The sequence below is a fragment of the Rhinopithecus roxellana genome, chromosome 17, assembly GCF_007565055.1.
Source record: "Rhinopithecus roxellana isolate Shanxi Qingling chromosome 17, ASM756505v1, whole genome shotgun sequence".
Taxonomy (NCBI): Eukaryota; Metazoa; Chordata; class Mammalia; order Primates; family Cercopithecidae; genus Rhinopithecus; species Rhinopithecus roxellana.
The window spans coordinates 75,141,042-75,165,118 of NC_044565.1; the positions used below are offsets into that span (position 1 = coordinate 75,141,042).

The 24,077-nt window shown below is 39.0% G+C and overlaps 1 protein-coding gene and 1 long non-coding RNA gene across 10 annotated transcripts in view; one reads left to right on the plus strand and one right to left on the minus strand.

The window, feature by feature from the left end:
* Positions 1 to 24,077, plus strand: part of LTBP1 (latent transforming growth factor beta binding protein 1) — a 444,191-nt gene that overhangs the window by 145,053 nt on the left and 275,061 nt on the right. For all 9 annotated transcript variants that reach the window (XM_030921070.1, XM_030921073.1, XM_030921071.1 and 6 more), the window contains exon 4: positions 16,245 to 16,414. In XM_030921070.1, coding sequence (XP_030776930.1) covers positions 16,245 to 16,414 — 170 coding nt within the window. The remainder of the gene's footprint in view (positions 1 to 16,244; positions 16,415 to 24,077) is intronic.
* Positions 14,248 to 20,679, minus strand: LOC115894250. Its single transcript, XR_004054318.1, has 3 exons — positions 20,335 to 20,679; positions 14,572 to 14,702; positions 14,248 to 14,462 (listed from the first exon to the last, which is right to left on the minus strand). It is a non-coding gene; the product is annotated as an uncharacterized LOC115894250 (long non-coding RNA).

A 24,077-nucleotide genomic window follows, 5' to 3' on the forward strand; every position in this document is an offset into this window, starting at 1 on the left:
TTCCCCCTGCTCTCCCTCCTATTCAGTGAGATAGCCTGTTGTTCGAGGATTCTAATGGGATTTTATTTACTGCCTGGTGGAAACAGTTGAAAAAAAATTACACAGTTGGAACAATTCAAGGATTTTGAAACATTCTCTTGGCAGTTTTTTTTTTTCTTTTTTGGCAGCTAGGATACGCCTGCTCAAAACATTTTTAATGTTTTACCTTCATGGGCTCTGCATTTGCCAGTGTAAATGTTTCCAAATTCTTCTCTTGATTTCATTCTTAAGACCCTAGGCAATGAATATAACATATGTATATATGTACACATGCGTGTATATACATATATGTGTGTATATATAAGCAGAAATTACTCTTATTTTGGTTTAAAAATACAATGATTTCTTACAAAGAGAAATCATAATTGTGAAGCTACAGTTATCAGAAGCCAGCTAATTGAATTCCGCTGAGAACTATTATGGTCATATACAGTAATGATGATGTGATTATCATCATCATCATCATCATCTCAGAACTTGCCTTGGCATTCCTAAGAAATCTCATGATAGCAATATATTTTAGAAATGTGGACATAACTAGTTCTTTTTATTTTCTTTTTAACATTTCAACGAAGTGGGACTTAGAACTTAGCATCTCCTGGGTCCTACATAAGTACTTTAATGTGAAACTTAAAGATGTAAAAAGAGATTTTAACAGGATAAATGGGTTCTGGCAATACAAGGTAGTGGATTAGTAATGTAAGTTAATGATATGTAACTTTCAGTAAAGCTTTTAGAGTTTTTCGTGTTTGTAAACTATAACTTTTTTTTATTAATAGTTCTGCAAAACAATTTGGAATAAATTAATTTCGTGTCTCTTCTTCAATGACATAAGAAGGTTAAATGAGCCCAATCATGCCAAGCTGTGAGAGAGTCACAATTTAGGGATTTCCATTTCAGTTTCCTTCTTCCCTTAAGACTTTTGTCTCTGATACTTTCTTTTTTTTTAAATTTTAATTGTTTTGTTGTATCTAGGAGACCTAATGTAAGATATTAGAAGAAGCAGTTGTCTCTAGACTTGTTTCTGCCATTGTTGACATTTACTTAATTTTTTGATGTTGCGTAAGTTATTTAATTTCTTTGGCAATCAGTTTCCTCACCTGTAGAATGAGGAGATTGGACTAGGTGATTTCTTAAGTCCCTTTTAGCTGTCTGAACACTGCTTTTCATCGGTGAAGTTACAACTGGCTTGCTTCAAGAAGTACTAGACCATTATCACATGAATTACAGATAAGGTCTGGGGAATTACATAAAGTCATTTACTGTAATTGGCGTATAGTACTCTGTGAGTACCACGTAATAATGCTATTTTATTATTCAGTGTGTTAGAAGTTACAGATTCCCCAGTTGCCAGAGATGTGGTGAATCCCCTTGGCCTTGGCAAACAGACTGCTTTCATGAGTTGCACTGCACATGGTTATAAACCCAGTGGCTTTCTGAGCTAATGTGCAAGGTAATGCTATCTTCCAAATGAAAAAAAGTTGCATTTACCCATTCCTCTAATGATAACATATTTCTCCTCACTTTAAAAATAACTCCATTACCAAATGTAAATATGCATAATGAGGTGGAATTATTTCCAAATTTGTATGCTATATAGTTTTTCTAGTGTAAGTAAACTGTTGCTGTGAAACCAAAAGCTAAGAACTTTACTGCCCCTTTTGTAGTCTAATTGCTTTAAAATTAACAAAGAATGGTTTTATTCTGTGCCTTTTTTAAAGCAAGAAAATATATATCAGTGTATAACAATAGTGATCTTGAATAAAGGAAATATGTTTTTAGGATATAGATGGGGCAAATTTTTCTTATCAGACTAATGGCACTACAGATAAAAATTACAAACTCTGAACAAAATATAAAGTGAATTATTTGAAGGCATTTGAGAGCAATAAAAAGCAGACTGAAATTGGAGAGGAGTTAACTAAAGAAATAAGGGACCCCCAAACATCTATATAAACTCTACCCAAACTTCTTGGCTGATCCTGGGGAGACTCCAGAGTTCCTAGTGAAAAGCAACAGCTGGAAAGCTGAAAGAACTGAGCAGTTTCAGCTGCTGCACACTGTAGAGGAAAGATAATTTGGAGTTTGAATCTAGCCAAGTAACTGCCTGGGCAACAAAATAATCAACATTATTTAGAGTAGATAGAGAGTCTCCACAACATAATATTCATGATATTCTGTACCTAATAATCATGAGAAGAAAAGGAAATTTGACTCATAGGCAAGAGATAAAACAGTCAGTAGAAAACAACCCTAAGATGACTGAAGATGTTGGAATTAGTGCACAAGACTTTAAAAGCATATATATAAATATGCCCAAGGACTTAAAATATGATCTGACTGAAACAAAAGATGGGGGAATTTTTAATAGAAAAACAGAAAACATCAAAAAACACGTGGAAGTTTGAAAGGGTAAGTGGCCTTGAAGGTAGAGCAATATTAATTATTTAGAAAAGAAAGAGAAACATTATTAAAGAAAAATGAATAAAATCTCAGTACTTTTGGAGTAATGTCGTGTAATTTAACATATATGTAATTGTAGTCTCAGAAGGCAAGAAGAGAGCAAATGTAACATGAAAAATGTTTAAAGAGATAGTATTAGACAGTCTTGCAGATTAGGTGAAAAATATAAATTTAGAGATCAAAGAATCTCAGTAAACCCCAGGCAAGATTAATGGAAAGGAAACCACACCTGGGCACTGCATAATAAAACAACTGAAAACCAAAGATAAAGGAAAATCTTGAGAGCAGCCAGGGTCATAAGACATATTACATAGACTGGAACAATAGTACAAATGATCACTTCTCATCAGGTACAAAGCAGGTCATAAAATGGTGGAATGACATTTTTAAAGTGCTAAGAAATAAACTATCTATACTCAGAATTCTGTATCCAAAGAAAAATCCTCCAAAAATGAAGGTGAAATAAGATATTTTCATAAAAATGAAAATGGAGATAATTTGTTGTAGCACATCTCTACAGCAAGACTTTCTGAAGGAATTTCTTTAGGCTTAAGGAGAAGGACACCAGATGGGAACTCAATATAATAGAGTAGTGTGGGGTTTATTACAAACATAGATGTAATATATGCAGAAATCTAAGAGTTTTGCAACAAATACTGTTGAGATCTCAAGAATTGTGAGTTCTGTCAACCGATTATCCTGACAAGAATGACAACAGGATCATTGGTGGCAATTTTATGGTGCTTTGTAGTTTTCAGAGTTTTTAAAGCGTATGTTAGTTCATTCTTAGAGTCATTCTCACAGGATTATTTGGGAGAAGAATTTAGCAGATGATGTGAAAATCCAATTGTAAGAGAATGGAAAGAAATTGGTGGTGATGGGTGTAGGTAGATGACATATGAGAGTGATAGAAAGTAGCTGAGCACAGTGGTGCATGATTTTAGTTCTAGCTACTCAGAAGGCTGAGGCAGGAGGATCACTTGAGGCCAGGAGTTCGAGGCCAGCCTAGGCAATGTAGTGAGACCCTCATCTCTTTAAAACAAAGCTAAACTAAACAAAAGAGAAAGTGATAGCAGGTGGCGGCGGTGGTGGTGGTGGTGGTTTTCTGTCTGAGAAGTCCTGCTCTGATAACTTGGTGACTGATAGGGTAGGAGTGGGGATGGAAGGGAGAGGAAGATACTGATAAACCCAATCCTAGTTGAAACAGTGGCTCTAGTCATTGTTTCTATAGAATCATATATGCTTACAGATTCTATAGAAGCATATTTGCCTCTAGATTCTGTAATCAAAACTTTCTTGAAGGAGTACTGATGTTAAAAATTACTCTGCTTAAATGTATCCACCATGGTCTCTAAACTTTTAAATTGCATATGCTTATCAGCAAAAATGTTTCAATATTACCTTATATATGCATCTTTTAAGGCAATATATTATTAACACTATAAAGCATCCTAAAAATAGTTCAAGTGGATGAAATAACATAACTACAGATAAAATAAAAGTTGATATGTAAAGTTCTAGTATTTTTCTTTTGTATCCCAGCATTGTAATTTGTACTCTTTGGGTATGGCGCCTAGTTTGAAGACCACTGCAGTGACAATCAAGTGGGATCATTGGAAGTATTTTGTTTCTGATCATCTGTTTATGCATTTACCTATGAAATACACATATCAATTTACACCATTGGAATACCATGTTTTTAAAAAACATCATAGACATCGTTAAAATTCAATTTTAGTTTGTTTTTTAGCTTTTCCCACTTTATAATGGTACCACTCTCCTTCACAAATAGCTAGTATTAATAATGTGGTGGATAACCTGTGTTTTTCTTCCGTCTATATAATTATCTTTAACTTTTTTATTGCTTAATAAACAAAAAGGATATAGTATATTGATGTTTCTACACCTTGATTTTCTCACTTAAAATACAGCATAGAAATTCTTCCCTAACATTGACAGGATTGATTTTTAATGGTTATATAGCACTCCATTTTGTAAATGTGCTGATTTATTGAACGAATCTTCCGTTAATGAACATTTAGTTTCTGTTAATTTTTCTTTTTGCTGTTATAAACAGTCATTCAATAACCATGTTAAATATGTATCCTTACATACTAGACTATTATTTCTTAAATAATGTGATTAGTAGGTCAATGAGTACATCAGTTTTTAATGTAACTTTTTATAGATTGGTTTCCAAAGTCTGTTACAATTCCTGTTTCTATTAGGGATTCCAGGGTATACTTCTCCCCCCACTTTATATCCCTATCAGCAATAGTTCTTTTAAGAAAAATAGTTTGCTAATTAATTAGCAAGGTGAATGCAAATGTAATCTCATTATGTTTGCCTTTTCCTCAGTATTGGTGTGGTGGGCATTGTTTCATATATCATGGTCATTTAGATTTATTTAGTAAATTGCTTATTCATGTCCTTTGTCCATTTTCCTATTGGGTTTTGTTTTATTTGCATTGAGTCACCAATTTGTCTTGTTATCACTTTGTGGGAAACTTCTGTATCTTATGCCCTAATTTTTCGTGTGCATTGCAGATACTTTTCTAATGTATTATTTAACTATTAACTTTATGGTGTCTTTTTATATACACATGACTTTTTTTCTGAGACAGAGTCTCACTCTGTTGCCCAGGCTGAGTGCAGTGGTACGATGTCGGCTTACTGCAACTTCTACCTCTTGAGTTCTAGTGATTCCCCTGCCTCAGCATCCCGAGCAGCTTGGACTACAGGCATGTGCCACAATGCCCAGCTAATTTTGTATTTTTTTTTTTTTTTTTTTAGTAGAGATGGGGTTTCACCATGTTGGCGAGGCTGGTCTTGAACTTCTGACCTCAGGTGATCCACCCACCTTGGCCTCCCAAAGTGCTCAGATTACAGGTGTGAGCCACTGTGCCTGGCCGACAAATGAACTTTATTTTATAAAGTCAATACATTTTTTCCGAAAATCAGACTTGAATTATTTGCTTAGAAATTCCAATGCAAAGTAGTGCAACTAGCCTCAGGGCAAGGCTCTCCTAGTATATATGGAAACCATAGAGGCACTACCTTCACCATGTTCTCTGAACAGACCTACCAAGTTGGGGCTTAAATTGGGTACATACCCAGCTGAAGTTTGACTATGAGTCCTATTGTCCTAGTATAAGAAGATTTACTTGTTCATTTTGCAACTTCTCATATAATTTTGTACTCGTGCTCCAGACATATTGAAATAAGCCATATTTTTTTTTTCTCCAGATATATTGGCTTTAGGGGAAAAAAACCCCTCCAACATTTTCAGCAGTGTTAGAGGATCTTGCAGGTCCTGTAGGGCAGTAGATATTTTGTTTCAGCTGGATCAAGCCCTAAAAGGGGATTGGAACAGATGTTTGAATTTGGTTAAATGCTTTCAATATTTATTACTTAGGTGACCTAGTTTAGCAGCAATTGTAATAGAAAAAAAACAAGGCCATTTGAGAAAAACAGTTTATTGCATTCACCTTAAAAATTGAAAGAATTTTCCCTTTTTATTTAATGTTATTTAGCTTGAATGTGAGAAAATAAAACCCTGAGAGATTCTCTTCCTAATTTGAATAGATATCTACATGTACATTACATTAAAAATTTTTCCCATATGAAATATTTTTTCTGGTGTGACTGGAGAACAGTTTTGGAGCTACAGTTCTTGATGTGCTGGTTGAACTCTGAAAGCTGGAGGACTATGGAACTATCTCATAGAATCCTATACTTCATAAGTGAAGAGACTGAGACTTAGAGGAATTTGGTAACATTTGAGTTGGGGCTGTCAAGAGATTCAGTGGCACGGGCTGATGGATAATTTGAGTTTCCCAGATCCCTGTGTGGTACAGTTTATTCGTCCCCTGTGTTGAGCACCGTGTGCCACATGGATGCCCTGTCCTGGAGAAGTGGGTGCTTGGGTCCTCCTACCCATTGGATTTATCCTTGACTCTGTGGGTGCCTCTCATAGTGCTTTAGTATCAGGAAGGTGCTGGCTACCAAGAGGGAAAATTGTGAAAGAAGAACTTCTCTGACATCTTCCCACTACCTTTTCAATTCTTCTAGGCTTAAAGGTCACAAGGGGGAATATATAAAATTAGCATCCGAAACCAAAATCCATGACTGTCTCTTCTTGCTTCCATTAGGGTGCGAGGTGGAGAGTTGAATAAAACATGTAAATCAACCGGTACAGCAATGCAGTGGGAGAAGAATCTGGGGAGTGAGCGAAGTTAGGCAGGAAAGTCCTCCCAGGAAAGTGGATAAAGGTTATGTCTGACATCTGGCAAACTGGATGTTAATTCCTTACAATGCGGTAAGAGGAGCATCACTGAAGAGCATAACATGTTAACGGCTACAGAGGCTGACATCTCATGCTGTGGTTCATGGGAACAGCTAAGTGAAGAGTGCGAGAGTGCAGGAGGAGTAAAAATGAAGTTGATAACATTTGGGATAGAAGTATATACCTAGCTGCTACTCCAGAATTGGCATCTCAAATGGTTGCCTAAAAGGGGATAAAGACATATTTGAAATTGGCTGAGATGAACAAGGCTTGACACTGTGTCATCCAGAAATATGAAGGACGGGGCAGGAGGGGCAAGAAACCCAGCTTCTTTTTCCCTCATTGACTGTGGTACCTGACTTTTTTTTTTTTTTTTTTTTTTTTTTTAAAGGAATCTGGGGTATAATGGCCTTTTTTATATAGTTTTTTAAAAAGTTTTTGTAAAGTATATGTAACGTAAAACTTGCCATCTTACCCATTTTCACTGTGCAGTTCCTGGGAGTACATGCACCGTGCTGTGCAACCATCACTACTTTCTGTTTCCAGAACTTTTCATCCCCCTAGAAGAGAAACTCTACCTATTAAACAGTAATTCGCTCTCTCTCTCCCGCTAACCCCTGGTGATAACCTCTGCTCTATTTTCTGTCTATAAATTTGCCTATTTTAGGGACCTCATAGAAGTGGAATCATACAGCATTTGTCCTTTTATATCTGTCTTATTTCACTTCACATGATGTTTTCAAGGTTCATCTGTGTTGTAGCATGTGTTAGAGTTTCAGTTCTTTTTAGGATTAGATAATATTCCGTTGCATGGACAAACCACATTTTGTTTGTTCCTTTGTTCCAGGACATTTGGGTTGTAGATTCTGCCTTTTGGCTGTTATGAATAACGCTGCAGTGAACGGTGGAACATAAGTATGTTTGAGACCCTGCTTTCAGTGCTTAGGAGAAGAATTGCCAAATTATATGGTAATTCTGTGCTTAATAGCTTTTCGAAGAGCTGCAAAACTGATTTTTCACAGTGGTTGTAGTGCTAGGTTCCTTGACCCTTACAAACTCATTAACTATTAAGAGTGTGAACAGCTGACCCTAGGACTGCTGAATGGGACTTTGCATATTCTGGGCTCATTGTTTACAAATAACTTCAAAAGAATTTTTTAAGTGAAGCTTATATTTAATGAAGCTTTAAAAAGTAAGCTTTGCTTTTTTCTTAATTGTACACTTAGGCAGACTTTTAGTAGAAATCTAATATTATCAGAGGGATGAAATTGTTTCTGTTTGGTCCTTATTGGAAGAGGAGTGACAGAATCGAATATCAGATATTGTGCTAGGTATTTTCACCCATCATAAAAAAAATCACCCTTCCTCATTGTTTTTGCATTAACTTTGTGAGGCAATGTCATTACTCTTATATCACTATGAGGAAGTTGAGGTAATTTTTCCCTTCCTTCCCGTGATAAGTGGTAGAGCTCAGATTTGGTTCTTAGAATTCAGTTGAAAAGTCTCATGATTAGCATTTTCCCAATAGGCTAGGAACCTTAATGATTAAACTGTTTATATTTTGAATTTTTTTTTTTTTTGGATTGTATTAGGTTTTCTCTGGCCCTTTTTAGTTTAGATAAACAGGAGATGGCTGCAATTTCTTTTTAATTTGGTTTTAGGTAAGCTGTCCTGAGTAACCAAATGTAGCAGCTCATTTTTTGAGGAACTCAGGACTTCAGTTATTAACAGTATTTCTTTCCATGGTTGCTTGTTAAATAACTTACTCAGTTCAAGGTTTTGATGATTTCGCTGTACTGTGCTGTTCAGAATTTTTGAATACAGTTACCTCATCTTTTGCAGATAGGATATCTGCTTTTTTAGCATGTAGCTTTCATAATTAAACATAGAAGAGAAGAGGATATATCTTACATCCAGGCAACTTGAGTATGGGGCCACCTCTCTGGCCTAATGGGGCATCCAGAGGACACATTAAGAGGTTGTGCAGTTTTGATCTCCTCCTTCTCAAGGGTTGAAATTTCTGTGTGCCTGGCCCCATCATCTTTATAAACCTGTCTGCCATTGGCTCTTCACTCATATCTGTTATAATAGTTTGGTGATATAGCCCACGTTTAAGAGGACTATTTTTTTTTTTTTTGAGACGGAGTCTCGCTCTGCCGCCCAGATGCCGGGACTGGATTGCAGTGGCCGGATCTCAGCTCACTGCAAGCTCCGCCTCCCAGGTTTACGCCACTCTCCTGCCTCAGCCTCCCGAGTAGCTGGGACTACAGGCGCCCGCCACCTCGCCCGGCTAGTTTTTTGTATTTTTTAGTAGAGACGGGGTTTCACGGTGTTAGCCAGGATGGTCTCGATCTCCTGACCTCGTGATCCACCCGTCTCGGCCTCCTAAAGTGCTGGGATTACATGGTTGAGCCACCGCCCCCCGCCAAGAGGACTATTTTTTAACTATGGAACTATTGACATCTTGGGCCAGATACTTTTTTTTGTTGGGGTGCGGGGCTGTCCTGTGCATTATAGGATATTTAGTGACATCCCTGGCTTTTCCCCACTAGATGCCAATCTGCCATCTCCAAGTCTTGACACTTAAAAATGTCCCCAGACATTGCCAGGTGTCCCCGAGAAGCAAATCCAGCCCCTGGTTAAGAACCGCTGGTTAAGGGAAGATTTGGAATTACTTCATGTGTTGATCATGTTTATTAATGACCATTACTAAAATTCCCTTATTTTCTGTATTTTTTTTCCCTCAAATATCTACTTTCTTTCATTTTAATTTCTCAATCCCTTTTGTCTCTTTCATCTCATTTAGTCTAAGATAATTTTTATTGGTCTTTCTTTTATATTTTCATTTATCCCATTTTCATGACTTTGTGTTTGCTTGTTTCATTTTACTTTTACTATGTTTTTCTGGCATACTCTGGTTTTCCCATATTCTGTACTAGCAATCTGTATATGTTGTTTGTATGCACTGTCTGTATATACTGTCTGTATGCACAGTCTGTATGCTGAATGCACAGTCTATATGCCGTAGGCACTGTCTGTAAGCTGTATGCACTGTCTGTATGCAGTCTGTATGCTGTATGCACTGTCTGTATGCACAATCTATAATGCTCTGTCTGCATGTACTGTCTGTATGCTGTATGCACTGTGTATGCACAGTCTGTATGCGGTATTCACTGTCTATGCATAGTCTGTATGCTGTATGCACTGTCTGTATGCACAGTCTCTATATTTTATACAGTCTGTGTGCATAGTCTGTATGTTGCATGCACTGTCTGTATGCATAATCTGTATGCTGTATGCACCGTTTGTATGCACAGTCTTTATGCTGTATGCACTCTCTATATGCACAATGTCTATGTTGTACACACAGTCTGTATGCATTGTCTGTATGCTGTATGCACTGTCTGTATGCACAGTCTCTGTGTTGTATATATAGTCTGTATGCTGTATGCATTGTCTGTATGCATAACCTGTATGCCGTATGCATTGTCTGTATGCATAGTTTGTATGCTGTATGCACTGTCTATATGCATAGTCTGTATGCTGTTTGCATTGTCTGTATGTGCTTCCCTTTAGTCTCTTCATCAGCAGCCTGTTACCTCCTAATTCTGTTTTGGTCTGATAGGTAATTCCATATGGATGGGATCATGGACCATAAATCCTCATCTCCCTTTATGTGTAGTGTGTGTGTGTGTGTGTGTGTGTGTGTGTGTGTGTGTGTGTGATGCTGCCACGTAGCATCTTCCTGATGGTTCCATAGCTTGTTCTTTGCTATTCCCTATGTGCATATTGCCCTTGAGTACTCTCCAGGGGGAAGAGGTTTTCTGCATCAAATCATAGCTGACACTTTAATTGACTTGAATGCCTATCCTGCTTTTGGAGTAGCATTCACCCATCCTTCTCAATAACTTGCAGGCAGGTGGGGTACAATTGATCACTTGAATTTTGTGGAGAAAAACTGACCCTGGCAGCCTGAAGTTGACCACCTGCACCTTCGTCCTGCATCCCTGTTTCCTCTTCTGCTTTTTCTTACTCCTGATTATAAAACTAAGGACCCTCAACACAGGGAACGGGTTAGATTGTGTTGGACTGGACTTCTGTGGGAAACTCTTTGTGGTCTATTGGGGGTTCCTTTCTGTGAGGTCCAAAGCCCTTTTCTTAACTGGAAAGGGCCTTGTGTTCTGCCAGATCCTCCCACCCTCTCCGCAGGTCAAATAATGGATTTAGTAGAAATATGGAAAAGTTTAGTCCGTCTGTGCGCCAAAACTTGCCACTAGGAAGGCAGCAGTGTAAACAGTGTGTGACTAATTCTTTCTTTTAAGGAAAGCAGTTTTATGCGATTGTCTCCTTTTGCTTACAAAGATACAGAGGTTTCTGCAGATTCAAGTCTTCAGATGGCAAGCCAGACCCCAGCCTCTGGCCTGTTTCTCTTGTTCTTTCTTTTGTGTGTGTCACTAGTATCTCCCCATCACATAATATGCAGTCATATTTTGGCTCCTACCATTCCTAACACTACACTGTTGATTTCCCTGGCCCTTGTTAGTTTAGATTAGTGACCTTCAACCAAACCCAGCGGCCTTTCCTAATTTCTTATTCCTTTGGTTTTCTGCAGCAATTTGCAGGTGATCCTCTCCCGCTTCCTCCTAGAAACTTTCTTCCACTTACATTTTTGAACTGACTTGATTCTTGTTTTTCTCCTCTTCTGACTTTTTTGTCCTCCTATATTCTCTTTATGTCCCTACCATTAAGTGTGAGTGTCCTCCAGGACCGTGTGGCTCCCTATTGTTTTTCCTGCAACATTTTTGCATTTGAAGATGTTGGCCTCTCCTAGAATGTCACTATCCTAAACTCAGAGGCTTTTCCTAACCTCTCCTTAGAGATCCACCCCACATTTCTGTTTCTAAACTAGCATAATCATTCTTGCCCTCTCACAGAGTGGCCCTTTCTTCTGACAGACATGACTCGGCACACCTCATTGCACTTACTTTTCCCCTCGGCTTTGAACCAAAGATATCCTTCCAGCGGGCTTGAAAACTGCAAGTTGCTGGACTCCTTCCCTGGCTGTCCCCACCCCTTTGCTCATTTGATCCTCAAGTCCTATTAGTTCTTATAGTTATCTCCATATGGCCCCTTCCCCATTTATTCACTTTAGATGTTGTCTAAAATGTCTTGCTCTAGTAAATGAAGACTTAGCTTTTTTACTTTACCCCCTGTCCCCCAGCCTTCCTCCCAAAGTCATTATAGGCACACTGGGAAATACTGAGGGTTCACATCCAGACCATCGCAAGAAAGTGAGTATCCCAAAAAAGCAAGTCACATGAATATTTTGGTTTGCAAGTACATGTAAAAGTTATGTTTACACTATACCTTAGTCCATTAAATGTATAATAGCATTATGTCTAAAAAAAGTACATTAATTGTTTAAAATTGAAATTAATTTTTAAATTAAAATTTAAAAATACCTTATTGCTCAAAAATGCTCGTGATCCTCTGAGCCTTCAAATCATATGTGATCTTTTTGCTGGTAGAAAGTCTTTTTTTTTTTTTTTTTTTTTTTGAGACAGAGTTTTACTCTGTTGCCCAGGCTGGAGTGCAGTGGCATGATCTGAGCATAATTCTCAGGAGCCCTAGGGTTTTGGGAATGGTAAATGAGCACTGGCTTCAATTTAAGGTCATCAGCCACCAACTAAAGTCAGCCTGTCCTTTGAAGGTTTGAAGTCAGGCATTGACTTCTCCTCCCTTGCTTGAGTTGGGGAAAACAATTGTCTTCATATATAGGCTTTCAATTGAGATAACACTGTTCAGCCCTACGTCTCATTTTCACCCTTTACTTGGCTTAAGTATTCCTAACCTTTCTGTGGTCCCCTGCGATGACTGCTTCCTCTGTGTCTGTACTCTTTCACAGTGACTCCTGACCAGTGCCCTTGAACTACCGGCTTGTAACCTATTAGGGAACTCATGAAGTCATGAAATACGTGTAGTGACTCAAGATTATATGAAAAGAATAGCTTAGAAGAGAACATATCAGGGTGCCCTGCACATCGTAAGGGTAAATAAACACTGTTTTGTAAAATATGTTTTAGTTATGCCAAAACACAGACATGTATGTAGATATGGATTGGATCTCCTTGTAAAATGTACTTTTTACTGTGGGTTGAGGTGAAGGAAGTTAGAAAAATATTTTTTAAGGCCATGGCTTGCTCTACCCTGTTACAACAGTCAGTGTTTCTTGGTGCACGTTGAATCTCTTATAGATTTGTTGAAATGTCTCTTGTGTGTTTATTAATGGATGATATGAAACATATTTATTAACCTGTGTAGAACAGATCTGGATCAATCAGAAGGGATGCTGGAGCAGAGACCCTGAGTTCTCCAGCTCTGTCAAAGGTTAACTCTTTATTTATAGGATTGAGGAGATGTCTTAGGGGGCCCAGTGGATGGGACAGGGGGATCCATCAGTGGGAGGGGCACTTAGGGCATTGGTATAGTAGTGCTTCATCAGTACAGAGTATTTAAATATTTTAAACCACTAATGTGGCTGTACTGTTGCATAATAGCTAGATATCAACCCTGGATTTATATCTTTTTAATTTCTTACCTGAAACTTTAAGGATATCTTTGGAGGAAGGGGAAATATATGGGTGCCCCTGCCAACCAGTTTGAAGCAGAATCTCTGCAGTTTGTAGTCTAAGTTTCTCTTTTAAAGTTTAGTCCTCCATTTTAAAAAATTACGGTTACATTGCTGTAACTAATTTGATGTTCACTGGTGATAGTAAAGGTTTTCTTTTTCTGGAGAAGAGGGAAGGGAGGAGGAAATCCCAATTTAAATGGAGAGAGACTTTTTCCTGAAATACTCAGGGTAACAGAGAAGGAAAGGAAGAAGTAAAGAGGATATATATTTGTAAGACTGCAAGGTGCTCTGAAGTGGAAATAACTGTGAATAATGAAATTAGAGGAAAAAGTGGACACCAACCATGAAGGAGAAGGTAAAGAAGAGAGCATAGGGTGATTTCACATAATGGTTGTAGGATGAGTAATGGGACAGTTTCCTCTACTTGCCTCAGCAGAGGTCCTGTCCATGGCCTTGCTTCTGTCTTTGTGGGGCTGTGGGGCAGAGGGGCATTAGCCTGTGGGGTACCTGTGCATGCACCCCTGTCATGGGGGGAAGCAGGAGAAGGTAAGGGAGTGGGGGCAGCTGTGTGTAGCTCCATATTTGCAATGTGTTTGTAACTTGAGGAATATGTAGACAGTAGTGGCACTTACCTACTGATTTCCTTAAGTTAGTGATGGCTGAGGGCTGTTACTTAAGTTCTAGACCTGGTACAGCTTGGTTTTACTTTGTTTGTTTATTACCTTTCTGTTACATTCAGGGAAAAAGGGCCCGTCCACATGTATGCTTTCAGCTCATTTCTTGTCCTCTGCTTCCTTGATTCAGAGAGGAGACAAGAGACAACCTCAAGTAGAAGGCGGACCCCATACTTTTACCTTTCTGGCTGTGGTTGGGGCACGAATTAGGTGCAGTAGCCCAAGGTCTCCTGGAAAGCTGGGTTTTCCTTTCCTGAATAGGAGCTAGCCTGTACATCTCTCAGTGGGTCAGAGTAGCATGGTGACAGGGTGGCAGCGTGGCCAGAGGGCAAGTTGCTTCCGAGATGCAGAGGATTCCTGTTCCAAGAGGCTGATAGAAGAGACTTGTGGTTCTTACCAGTCACTACCAGATGTGTCCAGCTGTTTCACTTGCTGCTCTATCCCAACCAAACACACTTAATGTTCAAAACAACACTTACATCATCAAAAGTGTTCGCAATGTTAAGCCTCAGGCTTTTAGTGTAGTCATTAGTCTGGTGACAAAGGGAGTGCCCTTGCGTGGTACTGCATCTGGGAAAATCCAGGCCCAAAATAGATTTTCCAGGCTTTCCTGAAATGACAGGATTTTAAGGGGTAGATCCAGATTACTGACTAAGAGGGAAGCACCCTAATTCTAGCCTCTTCTATTCCTTTATCTCTCATGGATGCCTTGTCCCACGGAATAGCTCATTCACCAGCTCCAATGAGAACGAATGCAATAGAGTGAGACTATTAAAGTTTCTTTTGCTGCTTTTGATATGAGACATTGTATGGTGGTGTTTTGGGTGGCTTGACAATTTGCCTTTTGCACTAACTGCGATGGCATCATTTCTTCCCCTTGTGCAGATAGTCATCCCTCCTTAGGGCCAGTGTTTTGGGTCAGATTGCATTAGAGAGCATGTTCCTTTCTAAAGTCTCAGCCTGCTGCAAAAATGCACTGTCCTAACCATTTCAGTAGCAATTTTGCATATTGTGGAATTAGTTGGTATATCTTCTTTATATTTTTCATTCCTCTTCCTCAGGGAATAACTGAATCTGGGCAGAGGCTTATTTTAAAATATGAATTAGATGTGGTAGAAGAGAACTGTCACAGAAAACAAGGGTTGGACCAGGAGGATGAGCACATAGTAATCATGTTCAGAAGTTTCCAGAAGTCTTGACTTGTGCTATTAAAAAGATAATGAGAGTATAATTATAACACATTTAACTCAAATAGTATGATTTATATCATTATGAGACACAGTATAAAAAATTGTTTCCCTAAAGCGGCATCGTAATTTATATTTCAAAAGGGAATTAAAATTATTATTCTTTTAGTTTGCATTTGTTCAGATTTTTACAATCACTGTTTTTCTCAGCTCGGGGTCGCAGAGATTCTACAGTACAGATTAGGTAACTGAGGCTTAAGGAGATTAACCAGCTAACCTTTAGTGGTAGGCAGAGTTAGAAGGTCCCACTGGATAATACAGGCTTTAATTGTTTATGATTGATTTTGCTTAACTAATCAAGGTGGGGATTTCTTGCATAATTCCCTTCCTATACTTTCTTCCCTATTTTCCCCCTTCCCATTTCCAGTGCTGTACTCTTATTAAATATATACCTGTCTGTGTAAACATCTTTGTCTTTTTTCTGTTTTTAGAGATGGGGTCTTACTCTTGTCGTCCAGGCCGGAGTGCAGTGGTGCAGTCATAGTTCACTCCAGCCTCAAACTTCTGGGCTCAAGTGATCGTCCCATCTCAGCCTCCGGAGTAGCTAGGACTACAGTCACGCACCATCTTTTTCTTAACTATAAATGCCATGTTTTTGTGTGAAGGCTTATGGCAATTGTGCTCTGAATCCTCTGATAAAAGTTAGCTGTGATGACCTATTTATCATTACGCTTCTTAACTAGACAGGCAGGATCTTTTTCGTGAAGGACGCTTCTGAGGGTAAGCCGTCATTTACCTCCTTGTATGTCATAACTGGTCAGTGACAGTATTTGAAGGGAAAAAAAAGAGCCTTGCCTGGAACTGATGCTCCTTTCTACATTTAACTCGTTTCTTATCCTTTCCTTATTAGCTGACTTTTAAAAGTCCATTATTTAATTCCTTCTCTTTATTTTGTTTCTTCCCAGAGTGACTCCCCTTTCCTCCCAGAGCGTGATGATTCACCATAGCCAGACCCAGGAATATGTGCTCAAGCCCAAGTACTTTCCAGCCCAGAAGGGGATTTCGGGAGAGCAGTCCACTGAAGGTTCTTTCCCTTTAAGATACGTGCAGGATCAAGTTGCGGCACCTTTTCAGCGTGAGTATAGTGTTATCAACCATTTTCCTAAGTTATGGTATCAGAGATTGGAAACGCTTGGTTCAGTGTAGACGGCTTTAATGTGTCACAGTAGATAAAATTCGAGAGTCACTAAAAAATCCACATTGGTTCCTAAAACAACCAGACAGCAGAAATTTAGCATGGTTTCCTTCTTCTGAGGAAAAGCAGTTTTTCCTGGATTTTGGAAATGAATCTGAAGTGACCTGCCTGTCATTCTGTTTCTGCAAGATGGCTTCATGTCTAACATATTTGCTCTAATTTTGGGTCCAGTCATATGTCTGATGTGTTTACATTGATGAAATATTTTCTTTAGTAAGCTAGCCAGGACTCCTGCCTTGTGAAACGTCTGAAATGGCCTGCATAGCTCTCTGAGGTTCTCCTACAGTGGATATTTTTACATTATAAGGCTCACCTAGTTTTTAGTGTATCAAGCAGCTGGCATGGCAGATTTCTCTGAATTTGTAAAGCACTGTTGTATCAGTGGCCAGCTTGGTTAATATCTCACTATGTGGGAAGCTCAAGGACAAGGCCTGGCTCAAAGGGTGGGGAGTGTGATGATTTGTGGTTTAGGTATTACAGAGTGTCTGCTGGCAGCATCTGGAGAAAACTGTTCAGGAGTGAGGCGCAGCCCATCCAAAGGCGAGAGCTAGACACATACTCTCGTTCCAGCGGCTTCCTGCCCTGTCACATGTTGACTGATTGCCTGCACCATAGGTAGTGAAAGAGAATGCCAGTTGTGAGGTGGAAAAGGACCATCTTTCACCACTGGGAACAGTATGAAGAGTTAAGATACAGTTTTTACTACTGTTTGGCACTTGTGAAGTCCATATGTGTTGTGGCTTTGGTTCCCTACACCCGCTCCACCTCCCCGTTTCTGTACTGAATCTAAAGTGATTGACTCTTCCCTCAAAATTGGTCATTTAACAGAAAGAGTATCTAACAGCAGGTTTGTACATCCACTTTTTGTCTTTTGAGAAGGTCCTGCTCAGTGACCGGTGGCTACTCACATCTCAGCTTCTTAAGTAGCTAGGACTACAGTCATGCACCATCTTTTTCTTAACTATAAATGCCATGTTTTTGTGTGAAGGCTTATGGCAGTTGTGCTCTGAATCCTCTGATAAAAGTTACCTGTGATGACCTATTTATCATTACGCTTCTTAACTAGACAGACAGGATCTTTTTTGTGAAGAACACTTCTGAGGGTAAGCTGTCATTTATCTCCTTAAATGAATAAATTAAAATTCATTTAAATAAATTAATTAAGTAAAAGATGTACTTCTTATTTCCTTGGGGTTTTATATAGATGACAATTTTTTTAAAAACAGCTCCCAAATCAGAGTGTGATGGGAGGTGTTTTTTTTTTTTCTTTTTTTTTGAGGCAGAGTCTCACTCTGTCGCCCAGGCAGGAGTACAGTGGCATGATCTTGGCTCACTGCAAGCTCCGCCTTCCAGGTTCACGCTATTCTTCTGCCTCAGCCTCCCGAGTAGCTGGGACTACAGGCGCCCGCCACCACATCCGGCTAATTTTTTCTATTATTAGTAGAGATGGGGTTTCATGATGTTAGCCAGGATGGTCTCGATCTCCTGACCTCGTGATCCGCCCGTCTCGGCCTCCCAAAGTGCTGGGATTATAGACGTGAGCCACCGCACTTATCCGGGAAGAGAGTTTTTAAAGTTTATGATCATACTGATAAAAGAAGAGAATTCTGAATTATCTGGAGGTATCAGGAAAAGATGGTTAGAGAACACTGGTATTAAGACTAGAGACTAGACTGTGGTTTTGATTTGTTTTCTATAATTTGTTGTTGGAATGAAAATTCCCACTCTGTGTATTCCCACACTCATGTGTATATATGTATTTTAAACTCTCAAATCTTGGTTGAACTGTGTTCTGAAAGATGAAATTATATTTTAGAAGACTGTGAAGATAAGTTTCTTATCTGTTCTGTCCATAACTTTCCCATTCATCCTGTTTAAATATATTTTCTACACAGTAGGGAGCTAGTAAAAGAATGTAGACTAATATACATTATCACAGTGATGGTGTTCTCTGCTCAAACCCCCTAAAAGATGGCTGTTGTTCAAAAAGCTCAGGAATTAACTGAAAGAGTTAAGCATGTAGGAAAGGCAAGAAGGGAGATGTGGTTATTTTTGCCGAGGCCAGAGCTCTACCGAGAGCTGGAGGGCTAGTTGGAAAGTTTTTAAGAGGTAATTTGGCAGGACCATGAAGGATACTGAAATAGCAAAATGGAGTAAGAACCACAAAAGATGATTAAAACTGGAAAGGAGGTACACGTAGTAGGAAGGACCTAAACATACTCTTGTCTCTGCATACTCCCATTCTGTGGTAGGTAAAAGAGGAGGCTCCAAGGAAGCCTTACATGGAACAGAAAGGAAGGAAAAGTTAGTCAGAGAAGTCTGAGGAAAAGCAGCTTTTAGCATCTTCATTTTCATATTTACAGAAGGGATCAAATGCAAACAGATTAATTTCTTATTGTGCTGAAAGATTTGAAGGTCAAACAGAAACTGATACTTGTGATTCTTTAGAAAAATAGAAGATGCTAAGATCATTTGAGCATGATGTATCTTGGAGTGAAATTGAAGGAGTGAGGTATGTCATAGTAGTCCACTGCCATTACTTTTGAGAAGCTACTAGAACTAGAGAAGACATTTAGTTTGGCAATAACAAGTCTTATCTTCTCCCTTTAAAAGTGATTAAACAGGGGGTCTACAGTAATTACCAGTTGGTATGTTTAATAATTGATATATTACAAGAGCAATAATAATAATGCATACCTTGAGCTCTAAGCACTGTGCAACTTTTAGCTCATAATAGGAGGGGACAGTAGTTTACAAGCCCAAGGGAATAAGGATTTGCTCTCAACACTTGGTAAGAGAAAAAGAACAATTGTTTTGAATAAGCAGGAAAGAGATGAGGATGGAGGCGATGGATTAAGTAAAGTAAAATACATTAATGTGTCAAACGTAGCACTCTCCAGATAAAACATTATAGATAGAGAGAAACTAACCAAGTTGCTAGTGAGGTGCTTTCTTTTGGGAGGGATGACTATTTTATGGATTTTGCCAGAGTTTTGGTAACACAATTCACCATCCCCATCCAATGTGTACGCACTGCTTTTCCTAATTTGATTCTGTATATTTACCAGTCTTCTTAGTCACTTTCTAGGTAACTTGATATCCTGTGCTGAGTGTTCTCTGGTCATTGGTAAAGGATATCTTTTTTTTTTTACAGCGTCTTTTCAAAGTTCATCCGTGTTATAGCATATATCAGTATCTTATTCCTTTTTATGGCTGAGTAATACTCCCACATTGTATAGAGATATATATCTCAGTTTGTTTATGCATTCATCAGTTGATGGACATTTGGGGTTGTTCCCATTCTCTTGGCTATTATGAATAATGAGATGCAGTGGCACGATCTCAGCTCACCACAACCTCTGCCTCCCAGGCTCAAGCGATTCTCCTGCCTCAGCCTCCTGAGTAGCTGGAATTACAGGTGTGCACCACTACTGCCCAGCTAGTTTTTGTATTTTTAGTAGAGACAGGGTTTCACCATGTTGGCCAGGCTGGTCTCGAACTCCTGACCTCAAGTGATCCGCCCACCTTGGCCTCCCAACGTGTTGGGATTACAGGCATAAGCCACCGTGCCCAGCTGGTAAGGGATATTTCTAGTGACAAATTAATAACTTTTAGTGTTCTGCTTTATTTGTTGGCCTTAAAATAATTTAATTTGCATCAGTATCATCTAGAGAAGGGATTGGCAAACTTTTAGGGAGTACTTTAGACTTTGTGAGACAATAGGCAAATTGAGGATCTTAGGTAGATATTTATATAGCTGTTTAAAATGTATCTATTAAACATGTAAATATCATTCTTACCTCTCAGGTTGTAGGAGATCAGGTGGCTGGATTTGGCTCATGGGCTATAGTTTGCCAGTTCTTGATCTAGAGACTCATAGTCTCTCATCCCACTGAAAACATCTAGATATTGGACCTGATTCATTGGTGCCTGGAACATGACAAAAGCTGCCCAAGAGGCCTTGCCTCTAGCAGCTGTCCTTCATTTTTAGTGTCCCCACCAACCCACCCTCCAGAGCATGACAATTCTCAGATATGTTTCCACTTAGTTTGAAGGCACCCAGAAAAGCATGAACTACCAGGAAACTGCTTGTGTTAGATAAGTCTAGTTTCTTTTAATTTTAGAATGACAGGCCACACAGCAATTGGGAAAGGAATGGGATGTTACTCCTGATTGCTTGTAGAAAACGTTTTGGTATTGGTAGAAATATTTTTATGGGATGAACCAGTACCAGCCATATCACAACACAGTATCACATTAAACTACTGCATGAGTTTCTCAAAAAAGTTAAATATAGAGTTATATAACCCAGCAATTCCACACCTAGCTATATATCCAAAAGAACTGAAAACATATGTTCGCACAAAAACTTGTACATGAATGTTCATAGCAACATTACTTGTAATAGCCAAGAGAGTGGGAACAACTCCAAACGTCCATCAACTGATGAATGGATAAATAAACTGAGCTATATATCTCTATACAGTGTAGGAGTACTACTCAGCCATAAAAAGGAATAAGATATTGATAGATGCTACAACATGGATGAACTTTGAAAACAGGCTGAGTGAAAGAATCCAGACTACATGCTATGTGAGTTCATTTCTGTAAGACGTCCAAAGTAGGCAAATCCACAGACAGAGAAAGAGGATTAGCGGTTGCCAGGGACAGGGGAGAGTGGGAATAGGGAATAGTTATTCATAGGTAAGAGGTTTCTTTTGGGGTGGTGAAAATGTTCTGGAATTAGGTTGTCATGCTGGTTGCACAACCTGAAAATCCTAAAAAAAAAAAAAAAAAACAAAAAACTTAATTATACACTTAAGGGTGAATTCTGTGGCATGTGAATCATATCTCAATTTAAAATAACAAATATTTATGAAAAATTATTGCCAAGTAGATAGCTATGAGACTTAGTTTCAGCTCCAAGGAATTGAGCTCATAAGCTCTCAGAAGTCTTAAGGGTGGTATGGGGTAGGGGTGGGGTCTGCTTTATACAGTGTTTTCATTGGTGACTTGTAGGAAAGAATTCAGTATGTAAACCAAATTATATTGTGTTTAGTATAGTGTATATATATATATATTTTAACCCAGAGGAAGAAAATGGAAATGACATAACATTTGGAAGACCATCTTATAAAAATGGTCAGTCAAGATTAGAATAGCACATGTTCAGGAGCAAACCCAAGTAACTCACACAAAAAGAGATTAGTTTGATACAACGTGCTAGAAAAAGTCCTTGAGGGTATAGTAAGTGTCTACATCATACTATGGGCTGTCGTAGTAAAAATGATATGGAATGTTTTATAATATTAAAGCCAGCAAATAATATTTTAAGTACAGTCTATGGTGGAAGGACGTATTTATCGTCATGGTTATAAGACGCCGAAGGACTTACTAAGATAGATTGTAGAGCTACTTATAAAGGAGATCTTTAGGATGAGCAGCAATGGCCATGTAACTGACATGGTTCCCTAGACAACTGGTTTCCAGACTGTGCAAAGAAGATCTAAAAGATTAGAGAAGCTCCAATTTAAGCGTTTGCCTCCTTAGTCCTTTTTCTACTACATCACTTTAATATTTGGAATGATTTAGAAATTTGAACTTCTCCAAATTGGATTTCTCATTGCTTATTCCAGTTGTTGTTCTCTCAAGATGGGCTTAGATTTTAAATAGGATACTTATATTTCAAAGTCATCTAAAGTTTTAGTTCTTTAAATTCAACAAAGCAGAAGTTTTAAATTTTAGGAGTGGCAGCTGTCATGTTTTAAACAGTAACTTCTTAAAGGTCTTTAAACAGAATATAGCTCAGGCTCTTAAAAAAATTTGCCAATTTATCTCCTGATGTGCTAACGTGGGGGAGAAAGAGAGAGAGAAATGACTGGCATTTGCAAACACATAGTACTGTTAAATTGCAAAAAAAAGAAAAAAAAAAGAAAAGTGAGGACAAGCCCACTGTTTACTTAAAGTGTTAAATAACTTCAGGAAAGGCAGATGTCATGTTTTATACAGTAATTTCTTAAAAATCTTTAAATAGATATAACTCAGGCTCTTAAAAAAATTGCCTAGTTGTCATCTGATGTGCTGATGTAGCGGGGAGAGAGAGAGAAATGACTGGCATTTCCAAACACGTAGTAGCATTAAATTGCAAGAGAAAAAAAAAAAAAAAAGGAAAGGAAAGGAAAAGTGAGGTCAAGCCCACTTTTTACTTCAAGTGTTACACCTAACCTTTTTTGTTTAAATAAGAAACCATAGAAGTGAAGAAGCACACACAGGGTCCCTGTTAAGTGACTTCTGACAGAAGAAAATGTAATTCCCACCCGTGCTGGCACCACGGGAGACATCTTAACCCTGAGTTCTGGTCTGTGCTGCCCTCTCTCAGTCTTTGCAACAGGCTGGGGCAGCTTGACTCCCAGCCATCAATCACGGGCTGACTGAAATCTGGCACCTCCATTTGAACATAGAACAGCTCCCCAGGTCTCCTGAGCTCTGGTCTGAGACAGATGCAGAGAATCTGTTGTTCTCATAGCAGCAGCTTTGTGGCCTGAACTCCTGAATCCCAGTTCTGGCTTGATCGCAGTCCATAGTTCCACACTAAGAGAAGTATGGACGCTTTGGACACACAAGGCCTCTTCTTTTTACTTTTATTAATACTATGGTTGAATGTCTTGCCTGTAGCATTAGCCTTCAGGCTTCAGTTCAGATTGACATTAAGAAGCATGGCAAGTTATGAAAACATCTCAGGGTTTGATGATAAATGGTTTTGTCTCCCGTTGTAAAAGGAAGTTCATGTGTCTGGAGCGAAGATTCTTTATGGTTGCAGTCTGATACCACAAAGAGGTTACCAGTAAGATTGTCTGGGTCTTCCTGGTTGCCCTGAGTGAGAGAGCAGAGTGGTTTGGCAGAGACTTAGAGGAGACATTCAAGATTTTTGCTTTGGTAAAACAAAGCTGAATGTTAGGAGATAGGCAGTATTTAACATGGACAGATCTGCTTATGCCAGCCACTTCAGGGAGGTGGGCAAGAACATTGCTTAAAGGCTCTGGATGCCTAGTGCCAGTTACCACATGCTCATGGGAGGTGTCCCTGGTATAGTTGAGAGCACCCATTATGGGATAGATGCTGCAGAAGATGGGAAAATCCTTGGGGTGGCAATTGGATAAAGGCAAATATAGTAAGTATAGATGAGGGGAATTGGAGCAACATTCTTATGCATGGGATGAATTGCAATCTGGAGATCTTCAGAGGAGGAGCCATTTGAAAATGCTGTTGAGGAAGCGTCTGGTCCTGAGAACTGTTGTAGCCTTAATGTGGATGTTGAAGTTTAGGATATGGATGGTAATCACACTCACGTGAAGAGAGAACAGAAGCAGTAGCAGGAGAAATCTAGTGTGTGGGCAACTCTGCTCCTCTGAGACATCCTTGCTGACAGGTCCTGACAGATTGATTGGGAGCCTTACAGGGCAGAGCTTTCCAGATGGACCAAGGGGGTCCTTGGGAGAGAAGACTTCCAGAGAACACGTTCTGCAGCATTGAAAGCCCTCCC